At 45.8% G+C, this 17,969-nt stretch overlaps 1 protein-coding gene across 2 annotated transcripts in view; it reads right to left on the bottom strand.

The window, feature by feature from the left end:
- The window catches only part of LOC111966861 (ski oncogene), a 124,414-nt gene extending 112,128 nt beyond the window's left edge, over positions 1–12,286 (bottom strand). Inside the window, exon 1 of one of the 2 annotated variants that reach the window (XM_070444604.1) lies at positions 10,774–12,286. In XM_070444604.1, coding sequence (XP_070300705.1) covers positions 10,774–11,679 — 906 coding nt within the window. In that variant the 5' untranslated portion in view covers positions 11,680–12,286. The remainder of the gene's footprint in view (positions 1–10,773) is intronic. The other variant, XM_023991821.2, reaches the window with a different exon arrangement.
- Positions 12,287–17,969: the final 5,683 nt, after the last annotated feature.

Genomic DNA, 17,969 nt, shown 5'->3' with positions numbered 1-17,969 from the left:
AGACAGACAGACAGACAGACAGACAGACAGACAGACAGACAGACAGACAGCTGCATACCGGATGTGCTACTACTGTACCACCGCGGCTCGCCAAACACTGTATCTATCTTTATCTACACACACACACACACACACAGACGTGCGAGAACGCCGGCCCCTCGTTTTCAGCCTCGTGATATACTGCGATATGAGGCCCTGAGTCAAAATAAACAGCATCCACTCCAAGGAGGGTGATGATTGTCGACTGTGAGAAAACGGAAATAGACTTGGATGTTTATCGTGCACACAAAAATACTTGATGAGACTTCCCTGTCTGGCTTAACACTAATATTATTATAGGGCATTCCATTCAGAACCAAGTACTGTTGGTTACCAATACGTTTGGTTTGACTTTGTTTTTCATGTCGGGCATATACATGCTTCATTACACCAATAATAACCCTACATCAGATGTTCATTGATTGGCTGATGGCTGTAGAAGCTCTGAGGCGATTGGACAAGGCTGCGGTCGGTGGTTTGTATGGCAGAGCAATGTGTCTATGAATATTTCAAACCCCAAGTCATCCTGCTATCTCATTAAATAAGCAAGGAGGCCCTTGCTGCCTACGGTAATCGGCCATCAATAATATATAGCTTGCAACAAAATAACGGCACATTATCGTTTGCATCAAAAGTGCTGGACTGATAAAAAACACACCAAGAAGAAGTCATGGTGTTCTTGTGTGCGAGAGAAACCAAAATCAGTAGCTGGGGTAATCTGCTGGCACTACTTTCACTTTGGGGAGAGGAGGGATACCCGTGGAYATTAACATTTACAGGGACCTCCCCCTGTATTCTCCCCTCCTCCTCCTCTCTCCCCTTTCATTTTTCCTTCCGAGCGACATAGCACACCCGGCCCTGTTCACTGCTCCCCAGTCACTCAGGCAGTCAGGTATATTAATGCACTCTCCAGCCCTCTTGGCCTCTGCCGCTTAAACACGTCCCCCCGGATATCCATTTTCCGTGTGTGTGGAGGAGGGGTGGCAGGCAGTGTGAGCTTCTAGAAAAGCTCACTGAGGAGAGAGGGAGAATACTATAAAGACTCATGGACTCAAACAATCGACCAACAGAGAGAGCAGCCACAGTAATAACACCAAATCACTGGGAGCTTAACATGATAATGTACTAATTATTATACTGTATTATTATACCATAGATAATGCTTCATGTGTCAGAGCTACAGCCCTGTGTACTAGCCATATGAATACATAGTTGTGCAATCAAASAGAAAATGCAACAACAACAACAAAAATCCATTCCGAAAAATAAACAAACGTAACCTAGATCCCTTCTAGATCTGTTGTTTTGTCAAGTCTATCCAACAATCAGCCTTTCATATCAACAGATGTCCTGTTTGTTAGACTAACTTTAAAGCTGCAATATGTCACTTTTTGGGTGACCTGACCAAATGCACATAGAAATGTGACATATAGATATGTCATTCTCATTGAAACCAAGTCTAAACGTTCTGTGTGGCTCAGTTGGTAGAGCATGGTGCTTGCAACATCAGAGTTGTGGGTTCAATTCCCACGGGGGAACAGTATGAAGAAAATGTATGAACTCACTAGTGTAAGTCACTCTGGGTATGAGTGTCTGGTAAAAATGTAAGAAGCGGTAGAGCTGTTCTATACTGAACAAAAATATAAATGCAACAATTTAACTGAGTTCATATAAGGCCATTAGGCCCTAATCTATGGATTTCACATGACTGGGAATAAGGTAGGTTTGTGGATCAGAAAACCAGTCAGTATCTGGTGTGACCACTATCTGCCTCATGCAGCCCAACACATCTCCTTTGCATAGAGTTGATCCAGCTGTTGATTGTGGGCTGTGGAATGTTGTTCCACTCCTCTTCAATGGCTGTGCGAAGTCGCTGGATATTGTCGGGAACTGGAACATGCTGTCCTACACGTCAATCCAGAGCATCCCAAACATGCTCAATGGGTGACATGTCTGGTGAGTATGCAGGCCATGGAAGAACTGAAACATTTTCAGCTTCCAGGTATTGTGTACAGATCCTTGCGACATGGGGCTGTGCATTATCATGCTGAAACATCAGGTGATGGCAGTGGATGAATGGTACGACAATGGACCTCAGCATCTCATCATGGTGTATCTCTGTGTATTCAAACTGCCATCGATAAAATGCAATTGTGTTTGTTGTCCGTAGCTTATGCCTGCCCATACCATAACCCCATCGCCACCATGGGGCACTCTGTTCACAACGTTGACATCAGCAAACCGCTAGCCCACACAACACCATACACGTGGTCGCGGTTTTGAGGCCGGCTGGACGTACTGCCAAATTCTCTAAAACGACGTTGCAGGCGGCTTATGGTAGAGAAATTATCATAAAATGATCTGCCAACAACTCTGGTGGACATTCCTGCAGTCAGCATGCCAGGTGAACGCTCCATCAAAAAATGGAGACATCTGTGGCATTGTGTTGTGTGACAAAACTGCACATTTTAGAATGGCCTTTTATTGTCCCCAGTACAAGATGCACCTGTGTAATGATCATGCTATTTAATTAGCTTCTTGATATGCCACACCTGTCAGGTGGATGGATTATCTATTGCAAAGGAGAAATTCTCACTAACAGGGATGTAAACAAATTTGTGCACAACATTTTAGAGAAATAAGCTTTTTGCGCGTCTGGAAAATTTCTGAGATCTTTTATTTCAGCTCATGAAAACATGGGACCAACACTTAACATGTTGTGTTTATATTTTAGTTTGGTGTATGTGCTTAATTTCTATGCTTCCCGTTCACAAGTTTCATTTTGGGGTCTTTTACTTTGGGTTTTGTACACCAGCTTCAAACAGCTGAAAATACAACATTTTAGATGGTACAATGATTCGCTACACAATAATTGCTTGCTTTGTCACATAAACTGAAACTAGGTGAACTATTAGTATTTTAGCAACCAGGAAATGGCRGAGCGATTTCTGCATTGTGCATCTATAAAAGGCTGTGAATTAAAATGGCTGCTGGCGGGGTGGAAATAAAAGGAATCGGCGCATTTAATTTATTCTCCCTCGCTGTTATCGCACTTTTTTGAAGATTTTCCCAGACACCACAGTCAAGCGTGTCACCTGTGATTACCTGGTTGCCTCTCGTAATAATGCGTATTGTGATGACGTGTTGACCATGTTGTGATGTGGGCCTATTGTGATTTGATTGGCCCTATGTAGGCCTATTGTCTTTGTGGTGCGGCAAATCAATGGCACGTGGCAAAATAATTCGCATGAGCTTAACTGCTAATTCAAATAAGAAACGTAATTGACTAGCATTTGCATATCATTCAAGCTAAAAAAGCAACTAACGTCCAACGTGTCAAAGGGATGTTTTCCTCTGATGTTTATCAGTATGAAATCCATGCCTTGGGTCTCAATGAGACTGAAAGCCCTTTTAGCTTAGCTTAGTATAGTGCTAAAATTCAGAGCCATTTATAACAATGTACTGTGTATACTGTATACAAATTTAGAACCATATAGAGTATTTCTCAACATACACAGGACATAACATGTACTTATTGGTCCAATAGCCACTGTGGCAGGTGGATTTTAAAGAAATCTACCAGCCATTCAGATTTTTTCCCCCCACTATAATTACACTAACAAAACACCAAAAAAATGGATGAGCATGCATTTGTAATGTTTCTAAAACAATACATGTATTACTGGTAAGAAATAATGTGGTATATTATTTAATCACATTTTTTGTGACCGGAGTCTTTTAACCAAAATATCACAGATGGGACAAAAATGTTAACCTGCCCCTTTAAAGGCGGGAGGTTACCATGGTAACGTGACTCGGTTAATTTTGGTCCGTGTGAGATTGAGTCTGACTAGTAGAAGCATTGTCTTCTCTCTTTTTTTATTTAACCTTTATTTAACTAGGCATGTCAGTTAAGAACAAATTATTTTTTTCAATGACGGCCTACCCTGGCCAAAACCTAACCCGGACGACGCTGGGCCAATTGTGCGCYSCCCTATGGGACTCCCAATCACGGCCGGTTGTGATACAGCCTGTAATCGAACCAGGGTGTGTAGTGACGCCTCTAGCATTGAGATACAGTGCCTTAGACCGCTGCACACTCGGGAGATCTTCCCTAACAGTTGAAACTCAAACAGAGAAAAACAACCTAGCTTGTGAACAAAACTATGTAAATAGCCAAGAATCACAAGGACAAAGTCTCACTGCAGTGGACGTTAATTTCAAGAAAATTAGACAAACTTTTATGCCTGTGCGCAGCGCTTCTAAAAATGAATATTTCACTCAGCTCTTCACGGCCCCCAGCCAAGCAGCGATGCAGCGCGAGGTGGAATAGGCTATATAAGATTACTAGTTCTTTGACTTTGTGAGATTAATTTACCAGCTATGAAACAAAACGGCAGAAATACTTTGAAAACAGCTACTGCAGTATATATTTGACTATAAATGTGATCATACTTTACTATTTTTATTCACAAATGCGATTGGAATGTTCGCACTGTGGAGCCCTGACCACCCGCCAACGTGGTTGGTGAAAAATACATTTTACATGCCAATGCCAAAATCTAGCCGCATTTGGCAGGTGACGGGTGTTAATGTTAGGCCCTGCATACAGCTCCGCTAACCACAATAAATAAACAATCATGCAACAAGACGTTCATTGACGAGACGTTTATTGCACAACCACCCTGTGTGGTAGATACATAGATATACATAGATAGAACTGATATGAGGTCAGACGAGAAGACAGGCATCTCTGTGTCTCTTCTAGTTGTGTAGTGGAGGTGAAGGAGTGATGGAGTCTTCAGCCGCCCTTGACAGGGGAAGACCCGGCTGTCAATATCCCATTGATCCCTCAGACCCGTCAAGCTGATCTAACAAGGCAGGGCTCACTGTACTCAGACGGCACAGACTAGTCACAGTCTGCCTGTGCAGAGATTGGATTGGAGCCGGACTCATTTAGCTAAGCCCTAAGTGAATTAGTGGCTTCCTTTTTCTTGGACCACGCTGGCTTCTGGAGAATATGATCATTTTCTCTGCCATGCACAGACAAACGCACGCACAGGAATCGTTGGATGATTCCTCAGCAATCACAACAACCCTCATGACAATACAAAGCAAAAAAATCCTTCTTAAATCATTCCACATCATCACCACTACCTCAAAACTACCAGTCCATAGCTGTTATTCAGCTGTATATAGTATTTTAATTCAGCTGCAGTTGCTGCATTTTCACGACTGGAAAACCCCCTGAAAGSAGTGAAGAGGGATATTCTCTCTGTGGCCATTGATATGCATGGCTACCAGCTGTTGTGCTGTCCGCAGAGAGGGTATGGCTCTCTGTCAGAAGGCCTATGCCTTGAATATGAAACAGGACATGGCCTCTATTCACCCAGGGAGTTCACTTCCTACCCCCACCCCCCCTCCAACAAGCGACCCCTTCAGCTGGAGGCCAGATATCCCAAGGTGCACTGGGACATTTTTGGGCAGTGGAAGGGAAGTTTCAGCCCCTGCGAAATGGGGTCTGGAGCCCAGCCACACTTTGGGAGCAGTACTTTTGAAAACAACGAGGCCCCCAGACCTCCTTGCTAAAGGGCTGACTCTGCAGAGAGAGACAGAGAGGGGGGGGGCTGCCTGCTGCCTAGCTTGCACTGTACAAAATGGCATCTTTTTTACACTTTCTCCACCCTTTTGAGGCTACAAACTCAGACTAGTTTTAGGGKTCGGACATTTTCAAACTAAATTGCAACTGGAGACCAAAAGCATCGTCATAAAAGTCCTTCAGATGACAGATTGAAACATCGAACACACCACCCCTGGAAGAAAAAAAATTATGCACCCTCCTTCACAGCCTCTCTCCTTAGTTAACAACTGCTCTTTGTCTCTAAAAGCCTTCCTCGCCATCCCGGAGTGAGAATGAAACACAGAGGGAAAACAAAAGAGAGAAAGAGAGGCGAGAGCCTGAGGGGTGGAGGATTGGTTTTAACAGCGCTGCGCAGGTGTGGGTACATGCTTCATTCATGCCCATTCAGGAGGGTTGGCTTGTGTTATGGGCTTGTCTCCTCCCCCCCCCCCCTCTCTCTCAGGGAGTGGCGGGTCTGGAATGCAACGTCTGTCGAAACTCTCTTGCTCCCCAGCCTAGACTAACTACTAGTCTTGTCTGCTGGCTTCCCCAATGTGGCTTCTGTCAAAACACCAAACAGTGTCTGAAAGCCCTTCCACAGCAGACAGCAACCAACCAGCCAGCTACAGTAAAGGCCAAGGCAGAGACAACCAACCAGCCAGCTACAGTAAAGGGCCAGGCAGAGACAACCAACCAGCCGCTACAGTACAAGGCCAAGGCAGAGACAACCAACCAGCCAGCTACAGTAAAGGCCAGGCAGAGACAACCAACCAGCCAGCTACAGTAAAGGGCCAGGCAGAGACAACCAACCAGCCAGCTACAGTAAAGGCAAGGCAGAGACAACAACAGCCAGCTACAGTAAAGGGCCAGGCAGAGACAACCAACCAGCCAGCTACAGTAAAGGCCAGGCAGAGACAACCAACCAGCCAGCTACAGTAAAGGCCAAGGCAGAGACAACCAACCAGCCAGCTACAGTAAAGGGCCAGGCAGAGACAACCAACCAGCCAGCTACAGTAAAGGGCCAGGCAGAGACAACCAACCAGCCAGCTACAGTAAAGGCCAAGGCAGAGACAACCAACCAGCCAGCTACAGTAAAGGGCCAGGCAGAGACAACCAACCAGCCAGCTACAGTAAAGGGCCAGGCAGAGACAACCAACCAGCCAGCTACAGTAAAGGCCAGGCAGAGACAACCAACAGCCAGCTACAGTAAAGGGCCAGCAGAGACAACAACCAGCCAGCTACAGTAAAGGCCAGGCAGAGACAACCAACCAGCCAGCTACAGTAAAGGGCCAGGCAGAGACAACCAACCAGCCAGCTACAGTAAAGGCAGGCAGAGACAACCAACCAGCCAGCTACAGTAAAGGGCCAGGCAGAGACAACCAAACCAGCCAGCTACAGTAAAGGGCCAGGCAGAGACAACCAACCAGCCAGCTACAGTAAAGGCCAGGCAGAGACAACCAACCAGCCAGCTAAGTAAAGGGCCAGGCAGAGACAACCAACCAGCCAGCTACAGTAAAGGGCCAGGCAGAGACAACCAACCAGCCAGCTACAGTAAAGGGCAGGCAGAGACAACCAACCAGCCAGCTACAGTAAAGGGCCAGGCAGAGACAACCAACCAGCCAGCTACAGTAAAGGGCCAGGCAGAGACAAACCAACCAGCCAGCTACAGTAAAGGCCAGGCAGAGCAAACCAACCAGCCAGCTACAGTAAAGGGCCAGGCAGAGACAACAACCAGCCAGCTACAGTAAAGGGCAGGCAGAGACAACCATTGACAGCGTTGTTCAAGTTAGGCTCTGAGACTGAACGTTTTTACATTTCCCTTTTTTCAGCTTACCGAACCAAAAGTCTGTGCTGCTGCCTCAAAACTTGGTCGTTGGTGGAAACATAAACTGCTTGTTCATAAACCAAGCCCCAACTGGAGGCTGGAAATGTACTCTGATCCATTCTCTCTTCCCTCTCTCGTTCATATCTCCTTCCAACAGATGGGGCGTGTATAAATCACACCGTCTTGAGGTGAAATATAACCTAGCGAGCTACTAAATCTGTGGCCACCATCCTTATCAAAACCTCCGATGTGGAAAGCCACTGATTATGTTAGCGACCCACATGTTACCAGCCAGAAACCAGCATTGGCATGGTGAACTTAGAGACTTAGCCACCTGCTCCACACCCTACTCGTAACCTTTGAACCCATTCAATAGTTCCCTGAGCTAACTCACTTGCTCATTCACTATTGTTTGCACTCCCACATTGACACATGCGCTCTCACGTCTCAGATTCAAACGGATAATGCACTTTTACTGCAAATTCCAAAACAGCCTTTTATTGGGGTAAGTATGCTGCAATAAGGAAGGTATCTGCAAATGTGTGTGGTGTTGTGTGGTGTGTGGTGTTGTTGTGTGTGTGTGTGTGTGTGTTGTGTGTGTGTGTGTGTGTGTGTGTTGTGTTGGTGTGTGTGTGTGTGTGTGTGTGTGTTTGTGTGTGTGTGTGTGTAATGCACAGACTGCTTCTATCGAGCACAGGCCCATGACCTCATAAGAGTCTTGGAGAACAGGAAGTCCTTCAAGCTCACTTCCTGTGTCTGACTGTGAGACGGCTGCTAGCTGCATTCACAAACCTCCACAAAACCTCCCGTTCCCCTCGCCAACAAAACACAGTAGTGACATGCTCTCGATACGTCGTCAGGCACAACAAGCCCACTCCGGTCTATTTCTTCTGTGAAAGACATCTCAAGGTAACACCCCAGGTGAAATGTGCTGATGAAGGAGACTTGTAGGATACTATAGCGAGAGGAGTTTAGGAATATGATCATAATTCTGCAAATATGATGTCCGTAGCATTGCTTTCACCAAGCCCTCCTTTAAAACAAATGAAGGGAAATAAACAAAAATCCTAAATAAAGAGTGGATTTAAACTAGGCTTAGGAGAGTGATTATATTAACAATGAGCCCCAATAAAAATAGAAGAGGCCTTTAAATTCCTTTAAGTCCCCCACTCAAACCTAAATGCAGTGGCAAGAGCAAGTGCATGACAAGTCTGTGGCCCTCCTGACACACTGGCAGATAGAAGGGTAAAAGCTGTGCTAGTGAATTGTGAGAGTCCTGTTGGTAAACACTTCCACTTTGTTTGTATGGCCCCCCTGAAAAGTCTCCTAACATAATCACCCACTCTTCTTTCACCCTCCTTTCATGCGAGAGGGGCAACGGAGTAGGTAATTGGGGGGAAGGGAAGAAGTGTGTGTGTGTGTGTGTGTGTGTGTGTGTTGTGTGTGTGTGTGTGTGTGTGTGTGTGTGTGTGTGTGTGTATGTGTGTGAATGCTCTCCTTTGTTGGGATCATATTATGTTTCCACCACAATACTCCTATCCCTGCTTCATCAACTCTATTCATGTGTAACAGTTCATGCAAATGGCCATGCTTGCCTTTCATTTGTGGAGGGGGCTCTTTTATCAGTCTTAGTTGGAGGAAGAGGGGAGGGAGGGGGGACTGATCCCCCCCTTGCTTGCCTGCCTGCCCACCCCAAAGACGACCTAATCCCCCATAGGATTTAGAATCCGGGCTCTCTGTCTGCTGTAGTAGCAGTGCTAGGCTATAGCCTAGCCCCAATGTAAAAGTCAGGGATAGGCCACCAGAGGACCCCATACTGTTCACAAAGCTCAATTACCCTCAAAAAGGTTAGCTTGGGTGGCATACAGGAGAGGCGACACTGAGCCCCTTTTGCGTGTTTGATAAACTCCCCTCCACATCATTTAGGGCTCATCTGATGGCCTGCCATGGAAGCGCTGTGGGAATCCACCAGAGAAATCATGGCTAGCAGACAGTGCTGGCTATGTATATCGTTCAGTCCCGCCCCCCCACCCCCCTCTCGTCTTCTCATTAGAATATAACTGCTCTGAAATTTCAAGAAACACTGCATTTGGAGATACATAACCCATTGCCACAAACACAGACATAAAAAGGGTAGTAGTAGCCTACTGGTTATTCAGTTGAAAAAGTAGACGTCTACTACTGTAATGCCTCTCGAGGCAGACAATTGACATATCTTCGTGCTCTAATAAATCCAGCCGCGCCAACCACCCTCATGGGAGCTCGACGCCACTACGCACGGATGAACCCCTCGTTAATGACACAGTGACACATCTACCTTGAAGTACCTGTTTCTCAAACGCAGCCAGTAAGCCACAATACACAGCAAAGTGCGGAATGAGCGAGCGGCAGCCCACACCGCAAGACCTGGGTGTATGCGTGCAAACCTGGGGGAGGTGGATGCGTGCAACTGCGTGCAGGACAGAGGGAGTTTTAGCTACACACCTACAACAGTGTTTTGCAACTTTAGAAATTATTACATTATTTCCTCGACCTTATACATCACATGTGTTTCGATAGTTTTTGTAACACCATTATTGGGCCATTTGTTGGTAAATGGGATTGTATTTACAGTAAGGCCAATATAATTGAGCCGTTGACACCCGCAGAAATGTTTCACAGGTTGTGAATAATGGTTGTATTGCCACCAGAGCCATTTAGCTGTTCTTGGTGGACAATTAGTAACAATATGTGGAGAGTAACCCATCTTGGAAGATTCGCCTACAGCCTAAACTAGCCCATGGCTGGGACAAGTCATTGCGCCATCGCCTACAGTCTAAACTAGCCCATGGCTGGTACAAGTCATTTCGCCTACAGTCTAAACTAGCCCATGGCTGGGACAAGTCATTTCGCCTACAGTCTAAACTAGCCCATGGCTGGGACAAGTCATTTCGCCTACAGTCTAAACTAGCCATGGCTGGGACAAGTCATTGCGCCATCGCCTACAGTCTAAACTAGCCCATGGCTGGGACAAGTCATTGCGCCATCGCCTACAGTCTAAACTAGCCCATGGCTGGGACAAGTCATTGCGCCAATAGTCTATTCTGTTCTCGAGATACGAATCTTTGACTCGTAGTCCAAGATAACAGTGTATTTGCAAGAAGACAAAACAAAACACAAGTAAAATAAAGGAGAAAAAACGTTAAATACAGTGTTCATGTTTTTGTGACAGCAGTGTAACAACATTCGTATAATGTAACAACACTTGCGACACTGTGTAACGACATTGTAACAAACTAGTTCAACTCACCCTGGATGCTTTCCTCTTATATTTGTTGGCGAAGTCAAATTTCTCTTTAATCTCGTCCAAATGCTGCTCCAGGCGCGCCTTCTCCTCTTTCCCTGTGTAATCCTGGCCCAAGAGGATGTATGCCCTCCAGTTGGCGGAGTCGAAGCCCCAGTGGCAAGTCCTGTTTTCCAACGATTTGTGACTGTGCACCACGAAYTTATGTGTCGGGTACATGAGTCTGCAGTCCATGCACTGAATGCAGGCTGCGTTTGGGCTGGTGTACAGCTCCGGGACGAAGAGACCCTTGCACTTTCCGAAACACTCGTGGTATATTTTGAGGCTTTTCTCCGTGAACTCCAGCTCCAGTGAGCCCGTGAACTCTTTCTTGCAGTGCGGCGGGTAGGTGCCTCCGTAAATCAGGGCATTGCACAGGCGCTCCGCATCCGTTTTGGTGATGAGTCCGCAGGAAGGCGCGGAGAAGGGGAGAATTCCCATGACTTTGAGGATCTCCAGCTGTTCTGCCGTGCACCGGGAGCAGTARATGTGGAGGTCGTCGCACACCGAGTTGATCTGTTGAAGGGAGAAATCCCGCAGTACGGTGTTGAGGATCTGCGGCAAGCACAGCCGTTTCTCGCCGCCGACCACGAAACAGGAGACAGTCTCGGTCTCCAGGACCGTCTCGCACCTCTCGGTGGAGCGGTCGGAGGGGATGAAGAGAGGTCCCGGCATCACTGTCGGCGGTTGCATGGGAAGATGCAGCACGGGCTYGGGCTCTTTCCCATCCTTCTTGAACAGGAGGTCATGTGGCCATCGAGCAGAAAACGCCGCCGGTCCGCCGAGGGAGCTCATAGAACTCAGATGAAACTGCTTGAGAGTTTGTTGCAGTCCTGGGTGAGGTTGGAAGCTTTGTCGAGTTACAGTCTCCATGTTTTCACTACGACTTTGGAAGCGAGAGTTCCTTTCAACTGGGGCAAACTAAAACAATTGAAAGCCACGATAGGTTCCGGTTCCTTGTAAATCCAAGGTCTCCGAGAATTAGCCAAGTGCAGAAAGCGCTTCATCAAACATCCACAAAAAAGTCCCGAGCAGTGAGTTTCCAATTCCGTTCACTAGCCTACTAAGCGAATGGTGACACGGGCGAGTCTTCCCCTGCAGTACACTCCTGACAGTCCATATCTAAAACGCGTCCCTCTGAAACTCCTCCAAAAATGAATAATGCTTTTGAAGTTTCAGAAAAAGTATCGACCGATAAAGCAAAGCCTTCTCCCTCTATGTATCCGGTATAAAACGCAGTAAAAACCCGCGTGTAACCTCCTTTAAACTGTGGAATACTGCAGTATAGCCGGACGCATACACTCCGTCTGCCCCTGCTGTTCGATATGCCTGTGTACTGGAGATGGCTAGTCTGTGAGCTGGGTTGCGCTTGCTCACTCACTCGCCCCTCTCTCTCCCTCGCAGCCCCTATCTCAGTGTTTGTGTGTGTCTGGCTCAGTCATTGAATCCCAGCCAAAAATGTGACTGACTCCGCAGGCTGGCTCTTCCAGGAACAAGTCGTCACTCCCCCACTTTTCCTAGTAGCCTTGTAAAGTCGGAAAAAACACAAGGCTTAAGCGTGAATCAATTGGTTCACAGCTAAGAACGGCTGTAACCCACTGAGGTGTAATAAGAACGCTGTAACCGAAAGAGGATGGGTGGAGTTTGCAACAGACAGTCAAATTTAGACTTTGAGGGGAAATGCAAATTGTACGACTGACTGCGGTTTATGTATTGAGGGTCATTTTTTCAGGCTGGTTTAAACTGTTATTTACAAGGCATAGCAACATAGGACTAATAATTATTATTAATTAATCATCTGTAATAATTACAATAATCATTATTATTAGTATGACTTGTATTTATTATTATTATGTGGATGCATGCACCATTCCAATTCCATTCATTTTACGCATAGGCCCACCTGTTTTACGCATAGGCCCACCTATTTTACGCATAGGCCCACCTGTTTTACGCATAGGCATAAAGTGACAGCTATAGTTGTGCCAATTAATTGCACAAGCACGGCTATACTTCACGAGCTGCCCTACTACTAGTAGCGCAGTCTATGAAATGAAACAATTATGTTTGAGTCACTTTCCTCCTGGGTTTTGAGTATTAATTATAATGTGCAACATCGAGGGCATGGGGTGAAATACGCACACTTCAAACATATGAACAAATGAGCAGTGCAGTGGGTGTTAGGTTACGATCAAGTCCAGCTAATCATTCCTATTGTGCTGAAAAGAATTGGAAAAAGTGAACAAATTGCAAACTGAATTTGCACTGTGCATTTAAAATGTACATTGTTACTGGTCTGTAATTAACTTTGTCAATTTGGCTATTTCTTCCATGAATGTAATTGAATGACTAATACAGCCTAATACATTTGTGGAGAATAGACTTCTACCTTTTTATTACAGGTCTTCATGTCCCCCCCCCATGTGAAGTAGCCTAGGCTACATAATAATACATGACATATGAATTATATAAGCCTTCAACAGATTCATAAAACTAACTGTATGCCAGTCTACACCAGGCAGTGCAATTGTGTTCATTTGGTCAGCTCTGCTGTTGTTTGCTGCTATCTCCAATCAGAGGCGTCATGCCATAGGTGGGATTTGTGCTGTTAAAAAATACTGCTAGCCACCTAGCAATTTTATGAAATTGGCTGTAGCTAGCCCAGATAGGTTGCCAACCTCATTACTAGCTAGCAAGAAGCCATTTCAGCCTATAAGGGAAAGGGGGATACCTAGTCAGTTGTACAACGGAATGCCTTCAACTGAAATGTGTCTTCCGCATTTAACCCAACTCCTCTTAATCAAGTTAGAGTAGCTAGCTTGTGTATCTTAGCTGGCATGCCTGCTGACATTGGTTGGTAAACTTTAGAAAAGCAAGAAAAAACAAAATCTACTGATTAAGACTCGCATTCCTTTAAATCTTTTTACCCCGATTTGAGCAGAGATGCAGAGAAGCATATTTTGGTTATTTAAAAAAGAAACCCCAGTCAGGAGGATACACACAGCTCAAGAGGTATGCTTAGATATTGTTTTTACATAGAAATAAGCATAATGATTATGGCTCTAGATTGCAGGAAAAATGCTCAATTCTCCAACTTACAGTCGGGGGCCTAGCCCTCACTGGCATCCTCATGTACTTTGTGCCCCCTAAAATATTTGGGGTACATGACGCCCCTGTCTCCAATGTTCCCGAGTGGCGCAGCGGTCTAAGGCACTGCATCTCAGTGATAGAGTCATTAGAGTCACTACAGACCCTGGTTTGATTCCAGGCTGTATCACAACCGGCCGTGATTGGGAGTCTCATAGGGCGGTGCACAATTGGCTCCAGCATTGTCCGGGTTAGGATTTGGCCAGTTGCTGTGATGTGAGCCAAGAATGAAAGGTGAGGCTATAGTTTGCTGTTACTGTAGCTCCCCCTAGCCATGAGGCAATGTAAATGCAACCTAATGGCAATTGTAGAGATGCTCCCTCATAGAGGTCATTACAATATAAATGATGGCATACATTAGTGCTGCAGATATTAATTGAATCAATATATTTACATGGCATATAGAAAACGCAATCATGAGTAGGCATCAATGTTAATGTGATGGATCTTCTGACCCATAGACCAGTGACCAACCAGTGACCAAGGAGTTTATACGCCAATCATAAGCTACACTCTAGATAGGCAATCAAAGTGCTAAAGAAGTCTACACCAACAATCTCAACCGTTTTCCACAATGGATCAGTCCGATCCTCTTTGAAACAAATTACAATTATGACAGTGTTTGAATGCAAGTGGACGTAGCCTTGTACAAATTAAGTTTCATTCTACAAGATTGATTTTGAACCATCCATGACACAGTTGGGTTGAGAGCAGGGTCTTTTTTCGAGCCTGGTCCCAGATCTGTTGGTGCGCTATCATGTCAACTCATTGCAATGACAAGGAGTGGAATGATAACACAGGCTAGTCATTCCACTTTCCTCAAAAAATCCATCCAGAATAGCCCACTGATCAGCGGGGTGCGGGGGGGTTGCCAGATCTGGAGCTATGGTGGCGAGCTATATCCCACATGGCTGAAGGATAAGTGACCTTTGTAATGAGCGAGGTGTGACCTGGGGCTTTATCTATTTGGCAACGTGCCCATCATATTGCTCGGGTTTGGGAGCCACGGGGCAGGAGTCTACTGAACACTGGTATCTAATCTACTGACGACTGGTATCTAGTCTACTGAACACTGGTATCTAATCTACTGACGACTGGTATCTAGTCTACTGAACACTGGTACTAGTCTCAGCCATTGATATCTAGTCTACTGAACACTGGTATCTAGTCTACTGAACACTGGTATCTAGGTCTACTGAACACTGGTAATCTAGTCTACTGAACACTGGTATCTAGTCTACTGAACACTGGTATCTAGTCTACTGAACACTTGTATCTAGTCTACTGAACACTGGTATCTAGTCTACTGAACACTGGTATCTAGTCTACTGAAAACAACTGGTATCTAGTCTACTGAACACTGGTATCTAGTCTACTGAACACTGGTATCTAGTCTACTGAACACTGGTATCTAGTCTACTGTTAAATAGTGTATGGATGCTCAATGCAAGCTGCTGAGCCAAGCCTGACAGACAGGTCAGAGAGAGTGAGCGGCAAACTTCTTTCCCCTTTTCAATGATTCATAACACCAACATCACCTCTCAACCCCCCCCCTCACCCTCTCTCTTTCATGGTAAGTTGGTTCTGCTATTTTTATTTCCCCCGTCTTCCTTCCTGTATCCATGGCAATGGCACACAACAGGATCACAACTCCTAAATGACATAACCTTTCTTTCCAGGGCCCAGGCGCCTGGTCGCTTTTCCCAGAGTAACACCATGCAGGCACCCACAGACTCCCTCGCCCGGTCTCCTTTTGTGCTTTTCCCTCTGTGGTAAAGAACTACCCATGTCAGCAATCTAGCGCTCTGGAAATCTCATCTTCTGGGGCACTGTTGGCCTCACCTATTTTCAAAATGGCGGGGTTTTTCCCATAGTGTTATTTTTCTGTTGCCCTCCTCTCGCTTTTCTTCTCCTTGTCTTTTCCATTACAAAACCCCCATAGTCGTTCTTTCTGTTGGTCCTTTCTTCTGTCCAAGAGCTCAGAAAGTCCCACCATTATATGACTTCAACTTTCCACCACCTAGTTGTGTGTTCTAACTGGTGAGTGGTGAGGGGGACATTAATATAATAGGCCATTACAGTAGCCATTCAATACTGCAACCCTTGCATTGACCCTTACTGTCACTAACCTATCTTGATGACTACAGTGATGTAGAATAATCAAGTCTGGAGGAATTAAAAGCATATTACTTTATATCATAGTACGTATTACTTTATATCATTGTACATATTACGTTATATCATTGTACATATTACTTCATATCATTGTTCAGTAAAAGTGATCTGTTTCTAGCACTTACTGGAATTATTGTAGAAAGAACTTAATGAGAATTCCATCACACATTAACGACGCCGCAGTGGAGAGGATCAAAAGCGTTAAGTTCCTTGGTGTGAACTCCACTGAGGACCTGAAATGGTCCCAGCACATCGACACCGTTGTGAAGAAGGCACAACAGTGCCTCTTCAATCTCAGGTGGCCGAAGAAATTCGGCATGGCCCCCTAGCCCCTCACAAATTTCTACAGATGCAGCATTGAGAGCATTCAGTCGTGCTGCATCAACGCCTGGTACGGCAACCCCACCGCCGCCCTCAGCCGCATGTCTCTCCAGAGGGTGTTGCAGTCAGCCCAACGCATCACCAGGGGGCACGCTGCCTGCCCWCCAGGACATCTACAGCACTCGGTGTCACAGGAAGTCCAAGAAGATCATATCATGGACCTCAGCCACCAGCGACACGGTCTGTTCACTCTGCTGCCATCTAGCAGAGACATTACAGGTGCATCAGAGCCAGGACTGAGAGACTGAGAAACAGCTTCAATCACCAGACCATCAGACTGTTGAACATCTTCCATCACCACCTATCCCCACCCCCCCCCCCCCCCCCCCCCCCTCACCCTCTCTCTTTCATGGTAAGTTGGTTCTGCTATTTTTATTTCCCCTCATCTTCCTTCCTGTATCCATGGCGATGGCACACACATTGGATCACAACTCCTAAATGACATAACTTTCTTTCCAGGGCCCAGGCGCCTGGTCGCTTTTTCCCAGAGTAACACCATGCAGGCACCCACAGACTCCCTCGCCCGGTCTCCTTTTGTGCTTTTCCCTCTGTGGTAAAGAACTACCCATGTCAGCAATCTAGCGCTCTGGAAATCTCATTCTTCTGGGGCACTGTTGGCCTCACCTATTTTCAAAATGGCGGGTTTTCCCATAGTGTTATTTTTCTGTTGCCCTCCTCTCGCTTTTCTTCTCCTTGTCTTTTCCATTACAAAACCCCATAGTCGTTCTTTCTGTTGGTCCTTTCTTCTGTCCAAGAGCTCAGAAAGTCCCACCATTATATGACTTCAACTTTCCACCACCTAGTTGTGTGTTCTAACTGGTGATGGTGAGGGGACATTAATATAATAGGCCATTACAGTAGCCATTCAATACTGCAACCCTTGCATTGACCCTTACTGTCACTAACCTATCTTGATGACTACAGTGATGTAGAATAATCAAGTCTGGAGGAATTAAAAGCATATTACTTTATATCATAGTACGTATTACTTTATATCATTGTACATATTACGTTATATCATTGTACATATTACTTCATATCATTGTTCAGTAAAAGTGATCTGTTTCTAGCACTTACTGGAATTATTGTAGAAAGAACTTAATGAGAATTCCATCACACATTAACGACGCCGCAGTGGAGAGGATCAAAAGCGTTAAGTTCCTTGGTGTGAACTCCACTGAGGACCTGAAATGGTCCCAGCACATCGACACCGTTGTGAAGAAGGCACAACAGTGCCTCTTCAATCTCAGGTGGCCGAAGAAATTCGGCATGGCCCCCTAGCCCCTCACAAATTTCTACAGATGCAGCATTGAGAGCATTCAGTCGTGCTGCATCAACGCCTGGTACGGCAACCCCACCGCCGCCCTCAGCCGCATGTCTCTCCAGAGGGGTGTTGCAGTCAGCCCAACGCATCACCAGGGGCACGCTGCCTGCCCTCCAGGACATCTACAGCACTCGGT

Source organism: Salvelinus sp. IW2-2015, linkage group LG7 (genome assembly GCF_002910315.2).
Source record: "Salvelinus sp. IW2-2015 linkage group LG7, ASM291031v2, whole genome shotgun sequence".
Classification (NCBI taxonomy): domain Eukaryota; kingdom Metazoa; phylum Chordata; class Actinopteri; order Salmoniformes; family Salmonidae; genus Salvelinus; species Salvelinus sp. IW2-2015.
This window is presented reverse-complemented; position numbering and strand designations above follow the sequence as displayed.